A 15,000-nucleotide genomic window follows, 5' to 3' on the forward strand; every position below is an offset into this window, starting at 1 on the left:
AGCACCAACCTCCGGATGGAAGCCAGTCTTTCTCGATCAGGAGATACTAGTCGAAGAGCATCAGGGTCTCGAGCCCGCCAACTCTGTAAGCCGGGCTTAAGGTGCGCATGGCCCATGGACAGGACCTCGTTCGTGACGCATCGCGCAGCCAGCGTGCCGAGTATCATTTTCGAAATTGGCCACATTTTATGTTTCATAGCTAGTGTCCGTGGGTTGGTTCGAGTCCCAGAGTGAACATCAACTCTGAGATGCAGGTACATCCAGCTGACGAGTCCCAAATAGGACGAAACGCGCGTCCTGGATTCCACTGCTAGCCACTATCCATCTCTGCTAACCATGCTTGTGAATTAAGGTATATCGAGGCAATACGCAGAGTATGCACATATGCCAAATAGAGACTGACCAGATGCAGTCCTAACAAAATCGATGGGAAGATCCAAACAAGTAATACGAAGTGAATTTAATTTTCTTTTTTGTTTACAAATATTTAACTCATATAAATTCTAGGAAGCATAAAATTGCTATAAGTTCCCGAAATCATTGGTAAAGTTTAATCAAGTGCTTCTTTAACGAAATTTAAAGAAGTTGAACCGAAAAAATGCATTAAACTGCTGACTGAAACAATGATATTAAACATTTATCAGTTGAAGCTATTAAATCAGTATAGAAGTTAATTACCTTTGAAAGCTCTTCAGTCCGTTCCGATGAAAAAGGTTTATCACAAGGGTTTTTTGTGGAGATTTTAGTAATTTTATATAGTTAAGATCATAAGTCGTGGATTGATTGAGGTTAGAGATTAACACCGTTGGATGCCGGTTCAGTGGTCTATCGGTTGAGGGCTCTGGCTCGAGACTGGTAGGTCCTGGGTTCGAATCTCGCGAGTGCGGGATCGTGGATGCGCACTGCTGAGGAGTCCCACAATAGGATTAAACGGCCGTCCAGTGATTCCAGGTTTTCGATGGTGGTCTAGCTTCAATTGACTCATGATCTTAACTATATAGAAAAAGGTTTAAGCCTTTTTGTGTACAAAAACATTATCTTCCAAAATTAAATACACTCTGACGATCATTTGCATATTTAAATTAGTTGAATGGTATGATACTTTATTATTCTTTCAATATTATATCAACCTTCCGATTACTATTGCTTTTACTTGGCTTTGAATTTAATTGGTTTTCATTAGTTCCCAAAAGTCAACGTTTTTACAAGTACATGAGTTAACGCAACTCGATTCATCATAATCAATTATGTCTGTAGAAGTTGTTTTTTGTCTCCTAGAGATTTTCTTCTTCATAAAATTAAATTAATCTGAAGATTATCAGTATAGACTTGTGGAGATTGATGAGTTTAGATTGATATTATCGATGGACCGATGTTAGACCACTACTGAAAAACTAGAATCACTGGATGGCTGTTTCATCCTAGTATAGGAGTCCTAAGCAGTGCGCATCTACGATCCCGCAAATAGGATTGTATAATAACCAATTTTTCATTCAGCTTCATCATTAAGAACCTCTACCCTTCATTTCATGTTATCACATGAACTAATTACGATTACATTTACATCGATATAGTTTCAGTTTTTTTTGACAAAAGTACCAGATGTTAGTTCTGTTCAAATAGATAATCTGTACTGCTTTTTAACATTTTATAGTTTAATGAATCAAATTTCATTATTATATTATATTATACTTTAGGTTAATCATTTGGAACAACCTAACAATTTTAAAACATATGGAGATCCTTTAGGTGATAGTTTCTGTGGAACAAATGGATTGAAATTACGTATGGATTCTGAACAAGTTATGAAACAAGTGACTGAATTTGCAACTTTAGGTTTACGTACATTAGTTATGGGTATTCGATTAATTACTATTGAAAAATGGAATGAATTAAAAATTAAACTTGATAAAGCAAGAAGTATAGTTAATGAAGGACGTCAAAAAGAATTAATGACAGCTTATAATGAAATTGAAAAAAAGCTCACTTTAATTGGATGTACTGGTATAGAGGATATGCTTCAAGAAGGTGTTCCTGAAACTATAAAAGCACTTCGAGAGGCTGGAATTAAAGTTAGTTTGATGTTATTATCATATTATTTTTGATTAATAAAGATTTGTTGAATTTTACTACAAAAGTAAATCATTTTTTTTTGTTAAGAAATACCTTCATACTCCATCATATAGGTTATATAAGTGATGTGTTAAGAGTTAAAATCAATAGGCCTCAACATACACAAAGGAAGAAGAAAGATTCTCTAATACAACACGGAGAACACCAAACGAACCAATCACACTTGGTGGAGAGACTCTGGAAGATGTAGAAACATTCACGTAACTGGGAAGCATCATTGATGAACAAAGAGGATCTGATGCAGATGTAGAAGCGAGGACTTGCAAAGCAAGGACAGCATTCCTATAATTGAAGAACATATGGAACTCAAAACAACTGTCAACTAATATCAAAGTGAGAATCTTCAATACGAACGTCAAGACAGTCAGTTATACTGTACGGAGCTGAAACGTGGAAAACTACTACGTGGTTTTTGATAAGTCTTGATGATTGAAGGCTATATTCGGATCCTAAGCTAGTCTCGTAACCCCCAAGCTAGAACTAAACAGCAACTTGAACACGAGAGAAAAGGCACAAACTATACGAGAAGCACTTTACCCCAAAGGTTCATTCATGAACAGAAAATATAGGGTTTTTATAGTATTTTAGAAGTCCTCGGGTTTTCCTGAAAATTGTAGAATACTACTAAACATAGTAGCAATGTAGTAATCAGCCAATCAGAACCTCTACATGTGACTCTTCATTTTCGTGATATTTCTAGCAAAACTTCTAATCAAACACTGATTGGATAAAATACTTCTCAATGTTTTCTGAGTTTGTCATGTCTATTGTGAGAAATTTTCAGGATCATCCCAACAGTTTTCATATTTGACCAAGACACTGTGTAATTCTTCATGAAAGTATCTTAAAGCATAAGTTTGACGGTCTCAGAAATTTAATTCACTTTTGAATGAGAAACTGTTGTCAAGGTGTGGAACGAAAAATCCTTCTCATCAGTTATGTTCATTCTTGATTGATAAAATAACTGGATAAAATTGATATGGTATCAATAACAGTAAATTGATTAATTGCTGTAATAATGGTGGCAAAAAAGGATACTGACAATTTTTTTTCAAAGTAAATTGTCAATTACAACTACGTTATTTTTAAACTGATAGATGAGTATTTAACTTTTGGTTTAGTTGCCAAATTCTCGTGAATTCCTTATTCTCTTTCATATATACTTGAAATCATGAGTCAATCGAAGCTAGACCACCATAGAAAACCTGGAATCACTGGACGGCCGTGTCATCCTATTGTGGGACTCCTCAGTGGCAGTGCGCATCCACGATCCCACCTCGCGAGATTCGAACCCAGGACCTACCAGTCTCTTTTAGTTGAAAATAACACTTGTTAATAGCTTAAAAAACAACTAACAGAACATTAAAACCTTAATTGAAAACCTTTATTGTTTTATTTACTAGAGTGAGAATATTAGATTTGATAAGTGAACGTATTAGTACCCTTCAGATTTGGATCTCATCTCATTAGTCAGATAAACAACTCTAGGAATTCTAACTGAATGTTTAATGGGTCAAAATAGTTGGTGAGAAACTCTGGACATAAATTTCGTGCTTGTTGATATTCTTCAGCAAGGTTTACATGTAATCTTGATGGAACCTATTGATTCGTATCTTTGTCACTCAATCTCACAATCTGAGATGTTACCACTAAGTTCATCCTATGTATTTACACTTTGAAGCTAAAACTAGTATGGTTGGACCATTTTAACTGACATTGATTCTGCAAATGTCCAGATTACATCATTCAGTTTATTCCTGACTACATTAACGAACATTATAATTTTCAGGCTATAAGTTGAATAATAGAATACCTTCAGTATACAGAATGATTGAAAAATATATAGAGATATATTACTGTACGACGTACTGAAGTTTGTTTGAAAGTAAGCCAGATATGTTTAGCTTCCGTTTGGACTGATAATAACATATCTTAATCACAACTTTTGTTTCTCATTGCGTTAATCTTGCTTTATTTAAACAAAATATTTTTTAGGTATGGGTACTTACAGGTGATAAAGAAGAGACTGCTGTTAATATTAGTTATTCAGCTGGACATTTTTATCCTGGTATGCAAGAAATTCGTGTTACCAATTTTGATGATACAGTAAAATGTGGAAGTTTTTTAAAAAGTCAAATTGAACGTATAAAAGAATCAAAAATGTATGATGCTGACACTCAATTCGGTATTGTTATAGATGGTCAATCATTAAACTATGCTCTTGTGGTAAGTAAACATATTAACAGCAAATGAAAGATGTTTTTATCTCAATGTAATAAAAATATAAAAAGATTGTTTATTTTCTGGTATTGTAAGTATGAAGCATTGCTCGTATATCCTGGGACCACCGGGTAAAGTAAGGATGGCGAATCGATTGATGAAGTAGTGAAACTTCATCAGTTGAGATGGTTGAGACAAGTGTTACGTATGCCCAACTACCGACTGTCCCGATGTGCAATGTTTTATGGTTTAGGAGTAAGTTGGAAGAAAGCTAGGGACGACTAGACCAAAACGTGGCATAAGTCCATGAAGTCACTGACAATTGGACTGAGCCATGTTGGAAGGTGTAGATTACCTGGTTGGGATTCGCGAGATGATAGCAATCGATGGTTAAAGACCTTGAATGACATGGTTCAAAATCGTTTGCAATGACGAAGGTGCATCCATTATTTGTGTTCTACCAAATTCTAATCTTCTGAATTCCTAATGTCCTTATCTTTTTTCTCTTTTCGAATTTATTCCACTGGATTATGCTCCTTCAATAACATCTTGAAACCCTAATCTTTCATATTAATGCTTATACTCTTACTACTTCTACCACTATGGGATTTGAATCAACAACTGCATCTCTGTGTTAATGTGGTATGGCAACTCGAACTGATGTACGTACGTACATTGATATCTCCCAACAGACGTGATTTGAACTCCACTGATCACTGCTTCTCACTAGAACTCTAGGAATTATCTCTTGAAGTCAGTCACTAGTGAACATATGATTACAATCAGAAGGCGTTTGTGAGATAGGAACTCACTGCAGACAATTGGTGAACGGTTGCTCAACTTCGTGGATTGGTTGAAGTTAGACATTAACACCGTTGGATGCCGGTCGGCTCAGTGGTCTATCGGTTAAGTGCTCTGGCGCGAGACTGGTGGGTCCTGGATTCGAGTCTCGTGAGGTGAGATCGTTGATGCGCACTGCCACTGAGGAGTCCCACAATAGGACGAAATGGCCGTCCAGTGCTTCCAGGTTATCCTTGGTGGTCTAGCTTTAATTGACTCATGCTTTCAACGATAAATTATCATTATCAGTAACCTATCTCATTCATGATTGTACCGATATTGAATTCAAATATATTCGAAAGTATTAACAATTTCACTATAAGGTAATGTAACACATAATTGTGTTATCTGGTTGATGATGGGAGTTAGGAATTAGATTAAGGGTTTTCATCATGAACTGACATAAGGTAAAATGCCAAAATGCTATTTAGCCAAATGAATGAATGAACTTCGCGCCAAAATCCAACACCTATTATCCTAAATCTAATTGGTTCATCTATAAATTATCGTCTCGCCAAATAGTCAATCCAAATACTAGAATAACCCATGTAAGCTTAACATAATACTAGACTCGACACAATTCAAAAAGTGATGTTATACATAAATATACTGAGATTATTTTACTAGTTTCAATACGACCATTCATTAAATTAAGTTTCTCACTTTTTTTTTAATTTTATTATAGGAACCAATAAGATCATTACTTACCCAATGTTGTCTTGAATCAACAACTGTATTATGTTGTCGTTCAACACCATTACAAAAAGCTGAAGTAGTACGTTTAATTAAAGAAAGTCGTAAATCTATACCAATTACAGCTGCTATAGGTGATGGTGCAAATGATGTATCAATGATATTAGAAGCACATATTGGTTTTGGTATTTATGGTAAAGAAGGTAGACAAGCAGTTCGGGCATCTGATTATGCATTTGGACGTTTTCATTATTTAAAAACAGTACTATTAATACATGGACATAATTTTTATCAACGTGTCTCTATATTAGTATTATATTTTTTTTATAAAAATTTAATATTTACATTACCACAAATGTTCTATGGTTTCTTTTGTGCTTATTCACAACAATCTGTATATCCACAATTATATTTAATCCTATTCAATTTAATTATGACATCCTTACCTATACTTTTATATGGTATCTTTGAAATATCAATCCCTAAGAGTATTCTATTAGAATTTCCTATATTATATAAAGGTATAGCTAATAATAGTATCTTATCTAAGAGACGTTTTATCATATGGATTAGTTTAGCTTGTTGGCATGCATTTATTGCATTTTTTGGTTCATATTTTTTAACTTTTCAAGGTCAAGGTGATGATAATGGTTTATCTAAATTAGGTAATCTACTTTGTTTTGGTAATTTTATTATTTTTATAATATTTCTTATTGTTAATATTAAAGTATTACTTATAAGTTATTACTTAAATTGGATTGTATTATTAATATGGAGTTTAGCATTTTTAGTCAATATTTCAATATTTCTAATTTGTAATGTAGTAATATTTCCTACAGAACTTGGTAAACAATTATATGGTACATATACAATTACATGGACTGGTTCTGGTGCTGGTTTAACATGGTTTGGTATATTTTGTTTAACAATATTAGCTTTAATACCTGATTTAATTATACGTACTATTGAAGATCAAGGTTGGCAATGGAGAATAAATAATTTAAGAGAAGAATTAAAAAAAAAACAAAAAGAATCAAAAACACAAACAAGAACATCAATACGTGTATCAATTATGTCAAAACAATATGATGAATTAGATGATATTGAAGAAAAAGATGAGGTAAGTTTATAATAGTTATGAATACTTATGAATTAGGATAATAAAGTATAACCTGTTATGACATTGAACTATTATATTTCATATTTACCAACTTGATAATACATAACACAGATTAATGTACTATACAATAGACTGAGTAAACTAGATCACCATGTAGTGAATGAGAAAATGGGTGATGACAATCGAATGTATTTAGGTCAAAAATTACAGACTATTTCACTAAATTCTGATAACCATACAGTAGACAGTTAATTTGCAAAATAACAATCAATTGTCTCAATCTTCACTATTCCTTCTGTAAATATCAGTTCATCTTCTCTAATTTCATTGTTCATGCATTTTCGTACCGATTGCGCTTCATTTCAGTTCTTTCCTTATCGGTTTTCTGCCAAAATACATTCTATGTTCGACCATCGTCATATACTACTTATATGGATATAAGTAGACCAACTATACTGGATGATAAACTAAACAGTCAGACTACTACACTAGATCATATGATACAAAATCCTGACCAAGTGGTTTAGAACCGTATAAGGCTGAATAATGGTTTATAAAGCAATACTGTAAAATTCAAAACAGAAATCACAACAAATTCATTGACTTTTTCTGACGAGACATAGATAAATTCCTCTTTGTACTAATAAGGAACCAGCTGTAGAAGCTTGTTAGGTGGTTCGTTTTATGAAAATCGTCAAAAAATAGATCTTCCTAATATAAACAAAGGGAAAAGCAAGACTCTTCGATACAATACAACATGCATTAATCAAATTACACCTGACGGAGAAGCTTTGCAGAATGTCGAAATCTTTACATATCTGGGCAGCATCATTGATAAACACGGTGGATCAGATGCAAATGTGAGGGCGAGGATCGGCAAAGTAAGAGCAACATATTTACAACTGAAAACATCTGGAACTCAAAACAATTGTCAACCAACACCAAGATCAGAATTTTCGATACAAATGTGAAGACAGTTCTACTGTATGGGGTGGAGACGTGGAGAACTACGAAAGCCATCATTCAGAAGATACAAGTGTTTATTAACAGTTGTCTACGCAAGATACTTCGGATCCATTGTCCAGAAACTATCAGCAACAATTTACTGTGGGAGATAAGAAACCAGATTCTAGTGGAGGAAGAAATCAGGAAGAAGTGCTGGAAGTGGATAGGACACACCTTGAGGAAATCACCCAATTACGTCACAAGACAAGCCCTCACATGGAATGCTGAAGGCCAAAGGAGAAGAGGAAGACCAAAAAACACAATACGCCGAGAAATAGAGACAGATATGAGAAAAAAGAACAAAAATTGGATAGAAGTAGAAAGGAAGGCCCAGGACAGAATGGGTTGGAGAATGCTGGTTGGCGGCCTATGTTCCATTGGTAGTAACAGGCGTAAGTAAGTAAGTAACATTACATGGGTATTTTCACTAAGCAATTTTGAGTTTATTTTTGCCTGGTGAATGATTTCTCAATTTCCTTTTTCAGAATATTTATGATTATACAAAACCAGTACTTGATGAATTACAAAACCGGCCAATAGATGATAAATCAATTTATTCTATACCAAATAATACAATAAATTCATTAACCAATAGACCATCCATGACATATGGTCAACCAAATAAAATTTTAAACACTTATGATGTTCTTTCATCGGATACAAATACTTTTACAACCAATTCAACAAATATCAATACTGCTGCTATAACTAAAATGAATAATCCTAGAAGACATTCTTTAACAAATCTTATCACTATGCCTAATCCTATTCAAATTAATTCTTCTGCATTAAGTGTACCTAGATTATATGAAAATAATGTTGATACTTTAAATGATGATAATCTATTGACAAGATTTTAATTCATTTTTTCTTTCTTTCTTTCTTTCATGTTTATTTCCCCCCCCCAAGTTCTTTCTTATATTGTATGTAATCAATTGAATTACAATATACTTAAGGATATTAGATGCATTTTGTATACATGTTGTAATGTAATTGTACTTAAATTTGTTTACTTTACAGTGATCATTTCAGATTATTGTTATCATTAATGATAATGATTATTTTTCGTTCAGGGATCTAATATATACTGAAGACTAAATAATGAAATATTGTATTGTTTCATATGTAAATCTAATTTTATTGTACAAAAGACATACTACTAATAATACTACTACAACTACCACTACTACTACCACTACTACTATTACTATTACTACTACTAATACTACTACTACTGGTACTACTACTACTACTACTTTATTCTGATAACCAATATGAATTGAATAAAAGAATTTATATAGTCTAATATTGTTTAAATATCCGCTCAAATCTTACCTCAAGGTCACATCCTTGAAACTGGAATACAGAGAAAGAAGTAGGGAGGGAGACAAAACTGAATATTTTTTTAGTCTTAATTATTTCGTATTTCAATATACAGATCTTTATAGTAATCATTGTGTATACAAAAATAATCTTTTTTTTTTCAAAAAAAAAAGAAAAAAACTAAAAAAGAAAGGGATATCCAAAAACTGAATCCATTATTGTGATATTGAATTAATTGTGAAAAATTCTTTTTTGAATAAATTGACTATTTGGTAGATTGTTAAAAATCAATCAATCAATATATATTTGTAATATCCCATAGAGGTAGAACAATATAGATTTTTAATGTTTCATACTCAGGGGTAAGCCACTTCTTCAGAGATGAAATAATTAAAATAAAACTAACTCAAGTTTAAATAGTAATTGTTCCATTGTACTATTTCAACTTGAATTCATTTTGATTTAGTTATTTATTCTTTGAAGAAGTGACTTACACTACTGAGTTACGAAACATCAGAAAATCTATATTTTTCTACCTCTTTAGGATATTACAAATATATATTGATTGATTGATTTTTATTTATTTTTTGATGTTATTTATTTATATTTCGGCTAATAATGATAATAATGATGATAACAGATGTAGATATTTTTCTCTTTTTTTTGTATTGTCATATTTATTTTTCTTTTTTTTCCATAACACTTCTTTTTTTTATAAATTATTCTTTAATTAATGTATAGTACAGTGTATATAAATGTTTATATTGTCTCATGTATGTGTGTGAAATTTATTTATTTATTTTTTTAAAAAAAAGAAAAATTATTTGTTACTAAGTGTAATAGTTATGGTTCTCTTTTCGTTTTCCTATCCTTTTTAACTATTATTTGTACTTGAAATTATTGAATTTGTTAGTAGTATATATGATTGACATCTTTAAGGAATATATATTTACTTAGTAGCTGAAGCGTTCCATATAATGCTTAATCCTACTTCTCTCAATAGAAAGGAAGGCCTTATCATACATCCTACTTGGACTATCTATCCTAGTCACCTAGTCTAATATTATTTACAATTTCACACTATTACCTTACAAATTGAACTCTATCCTTTCTCACTATAAAAGTCATACAATTTTCATCATTAACAGTGCATACATACATGTTGCTTACCAATCACCTTGGCCGAAATGAAATGACATGAGATTGATTGATTCAGACCTGTTTTTTGATTGATGGCACCTAATATTCGTGTTGTTCTGTTGTACTATGTTTAACTTGAATTAATGTTAATTTGGTTATTTATCCTCTGAAGAAGTGACTTACACTAAGTGACGAAACATCAGAAAATCTAATTTCTCTACTCATTGGGATATTACAAATATATTGATTTATTTATTTATAACAATCTACCCAATGCTCAATTTATTCGAAATCATTAAATCAAAACTTGGTAATGATACCTACACATGATTTAGTTTGCGATTAATTTATATACTGATATTTATTCATTTGAACAAAACTTTCATTTATATACAATAATGTTAACTGAGAACTAATGCGAATAATGGAGTATACTGAATAGTTGAATTTTATATGATTTATAGAGGAATGATATTGATCTGAAAGATTTGAAGTTGACTTAACCTAGTATTATAATTAGTTCAATTAGATATATATGATAAGATTCCAATGAGATTGATAGAATTAGACTTATACTAAGCATTAGATAAACACATTATTGATTATTATTATTATTATTAAGTAGTCAGTTAGTATCCAAGGAACGTTGATTGTTTCATTTTCCAGTTCTAAAAAACTATACTTTGATATATGAAGTATGGTAATCATCATTATGAAAGCAAACAAATTGAACACTTGGTTAAATTTAAACTATTTTGTTTATTTATTTAAACACATAAATATTGGTACAAGGAAGCACCAGATATATATGCGCCGCACAAATCTCATTCGATTTGCATTAGGGCTGCGATACTACCCGGGTGCCCAAACTGAAGCAGGTGGTTTCCTTAGGGGGCTAAACCCGAATCCTACGACCTAAAGGTCTGATTCACAAGTCAGTGGAGCATCGTGAGGAGATGCAATCCCACGGTAGACGGTGATAAATAATATGTTCGTACACCATTTGTTCCTTTAGGATACTGGAGCCCATGTGCACCATTGGTTTGGAATCAGGGTTTTCCAACTCACCTAGGTGAACTTTCCGTGTCCACCAACCCGGTTAAAGCGCCAGACATTCTCTTTTCGTCCTCTCAATTAGGTAAACAATGCCTTACACCGCCACGAGAAGGCAGTGAGTAGGACTTCCCTGACACAGGCTATATACGCGAGGCCATATGGAAGCATTTCGAGAGGGAGGACGGACTGTCCCCACTCTCGGCCCTACCAGGGCATTTGGGGGCAATTTAAACTATCATAGTCATATAAGCAGAAATGGATGGTGGTTAGCAGCGGAGTTCAGAACGAGTGTTTCTTCCTGTTTCAAGGTAGTTAACTGGATGAACTTGTATCCCAAAGTTGACGTAGACCCTAGAACTAATCAATTACATTCTTAATCATCAATGAGAAGATTCAAATAACCAATACAAATAAAGTATCACAGTGATAATTCTAAAAATAATGTATATATAAAAGTATAAAACTTGCCACGAAGTACAAAGTCATACACAGAAACCAGTACACAGATAATCCTAATCTATATGAACAACTTCTTTGGGATCGAAATTTGGATGATAGGTCTACAAAATCTCTACAATTCATATAAATACAAATCATAAAACATAGCAACTGCAGAATATAAGCCAATTATCAAATACAATATGAGACGTAGGGGTAGACAACTAACTCTATTCTTAAAATATTTTGACTTTATCATAATACAATAAGCTGTCATAAAGTAGTTTTAATGAATTGTACATTAAAACAATATCACTTTGATTACAGTTCCTAATTGAGAAATTGAAAAGGATATTTAGAATTCCAAGCATTTTATTTTTTTAAAGGAAACTTCATTTGATTAGTTCATATCAAAACTGTTGCTACACATCATCCTGTTGCATAACCTGGTATATACTCTTTATTAAATTTATCAAATAATGGAATTGGTGGTAATATATTACGAAATTTTGGTTGTTTATGCATTGTTGAATTATTTTCATCTTCTGAAGCACGGAAATGTTTTGTACCATATGATATTGAACCGTATACAGATGTTGTCCATAATGAACGTTCATATGGTATTGATGGTGGATGACCAGTGTAGAAACTAATTCAATCAATAATAAAAAAAGTAAATTAATGGATGAATAAATGGAATTGTGTCAACTCATTTTATCTTAGTAATAGTTAACATTTCAATAATGAAACCTTACTTACTTACTTACTTACGCCTGTTACTCCCAATGGAACATAGGCCGCCAACCAGCATTCTCCAACCCATTCTGTCCTGGGCCTTCCTTTCTACTTCTATCCAATTTTTGTTCTTTTTTCTCATATCTGTCTCTATTTCTCGGCGTATTGTGTTTTTTGGTCTTCCTCTTCTCCTTTGGCCTTCAGCATTCCATGTGAGGGCTTGTCTTGTGACGTAATTGGGTGATTTCCTCAAGGTGTGTCCTATCCACTTCCAGCACTTCTTCCTGATTTCTTCCTCCACTAGAATCTGGTTTCTTATCTCCCACAGTAAATTGTTGCTGATAGTTTCTGGACAATGGATCCGAAGTATTTTGCGTAGACAACTGTTACGAAACACTTGTATCTTCTGAATGATGGCTTTCGTAGTTCTCCACGTCTCCACCCCATACAGTAGAACTGTCTTCACATTTGTATCGAAAATTCTGATCTTGGTGTTGGTTGACAATTGTTTTGAGTTCCAGATGTTTTCAGTTGTAAATATGTTGCTCTTACTTTGCCGATCCTCGCCCTCACATTTGCATCTGATCCACCGTGTTTATCAATGATGCTGCCCAGATATGTAAAGGTTAATGAAACCTTACGCCTAAATATATAAATAGTACTTGAAAGCTAAACAAGAATCATGAGCCATATTCAACATGTTCTGTTAATAATTGATAACTATCAAACATTCATAGTTGTTCAATATTTTCTTAAGGAATCAGATATAAAATTTCAAGATTCTAGTCAGGACGTTTAAGTTGTAATATATATAATTTGATAGTCTGTGTAAATGTGAGACAAATAATGTTAACTCAGCTAATGTTCAAGTTGCTTAAATGTGTCAACTTTTTGTTATGTGAATATGGTATACCAGGCTATGTTGCTTGTTAAACTACTATCTCATGATTTAAACACGACTATCAATCACTAGCATATCATATACAGAGTACTTGATTGGGTTTTGCACGGTTATATCAGTCAACAGTTGAAGATGTTGTGTAACAAGGGTCAGAACCGTTCAAAATGATGTAGAAGTATCCATTTTTTTAAATGTTAGATTTGTGGTTCAAAATTAGCTTATATTTTATACTTCGCAAATTCTTTCTTCTTTGGTGATACTGTCTCCTAATCTTTTCTAAGAACATAAGTGAATGTGAAGGATTGGAATGACAAAAGGTTACCAATGATAACTATGTATATATATATATGTACAAGAACAGGTCAGAGGTTATTAGGTGTTAGAATCAAAGAAACATAAAGGATAGGGTAGTGTAATAGTTGAGTGGAGTTCAGAGACAGATAAGATAAATTGTGTGATAATTTTAGAGGTAATAAAGGATTTATGGAATTAAAAACAAATAGGATGGGTTACGTAATTGCATGAAATAATAATATTGTTGGAGATAACAGATACGGAGCTATTATCATAGATTTTGAACTGATTATAGACTCATTACTGAACTATATATACAGTAATCTTAAGAACTAACGTTTACTGTTAGAATATAACTTGAATCATCTTGTATGAATTTTTTATAAAGTTCACATTTATTTGTACTTCAAGTACAATTACTTGTATATGCAACATCAATTGATGAGAAACAGTAACCAGTAGAGTTCAACCAGGTCTGTTGGGAGATATCAATTCACTGAACACAATGATGGACAGTTGCTTAATTTCGTGGATTGGTTGAAGTTAGACATTAATACCGTTGGATGTCGTCTCAGTGATTTGTCGGTTAAGTGCTCTGGCGCGAGACTGGTAGGTTTTGGGTTTGAATCTTGTGAGGCGGAATCGTGGATGCGCACTGCCACTGAGGAGTCCCACAATAGGATGAAACGGCCATCCAGTGCTTCCAGGTTTTCCATGGTGGTCTAGCTTCAATTAATTTATGATCTCTACTATATATGCAAATTACTTAAAATCTCCACAGAAAGCCCCCCTCCTATCAAAATTCAATTAATACATCACTACAATATCTAAATAATATATAAACTTTAATAAGTTCGAATATAACACATTGTAAACTTACTTATTATCATGTAATCTATTACACCATTCTTGTGATTTCCAATTTTGTTTAGCTTTTTCTAATGAATAATAATCAGTTAATACACGTAATGATAAATTGATTGGTGTATTTAACCATTTTTTGATTTCATTTAGATTTTTAAATGGACCTTTAATTTTTGGCAATTGATATGATGATAATTCAATAGGATGTTTTATCACTGAATGATTTTCTTGTTTTTTC

The 15,000-nt window shown here is 32.6% G+C and overlaps 2 protein-coding genes across 2 annotated transcripts in view; one reads left to right on the forward strand and one right to left on the reverse strand.

The window, feature by feature from the left end:
* The window catches only part of Smp_163820 (phospholipid-transporting atpase), a gene marked incomplete at both ends in the record, with an annotated part of 82,686 nt that extends 73,815 nt beyond the window's left edge, over window positions 1–8,871 (forward strand). The window contains 5 exons of the mRNA XM_018790311.1: window positions 1,698–2,072; window positions 4,129–4,359; window positions 5,879–6,863; window positions 6,984–7,006; window positions 8,497–8,871. Coding sequence (XP_018655667.1) covers window positions 1,698–2,072; window positions 4,129–4,359; window positions 5,879–6,863; window positions 6,984–7,006; window positions 8,497–8,871 — 1,989 coding nt within the window. The remainder of the gene's footprint in view (window positions 1–1,697; window positions 2,073–4,128; window positions 4,360–5,878; window positions 6,864–6,983; window positions 7,007–8,496) is intronic.
* A 3,519-nt stretch (window positions 8,872–12,390) lies between these two features.
* Window positions 12,391–14,788, reverse strand: Smp_141420 (hypothetical protein; the record flags this gene model as incomplete). Its single annotated transcript, XM_018790312.1, has 2 exons — window positions 12,391–12,617; window positions 14,779–14,788. The coding sequence occupies 2 exons, from the start codon at window positions 14,786–14,788 to the stop codon at window positions 12,391–12,393; spliced, it is 237 nt and encodes a 78-aa protein (XP_018655668.1).
* Window positions 14,789–15,000: the final 212 nt, after the last annotated feature.

Source organism: Schistosoma mansoni, chromosome W (assembly GCF_000237925.1).
Source record: "Schistosoma mansoni strain Puerto Rico chromosome W, complete genome".
NCBI lineage: Eukaryota > Metazoa > Platyhelminthes > Trematoda > Strigeidida > Schistosomatidae > Schistosoma > Schistosoma mansoni.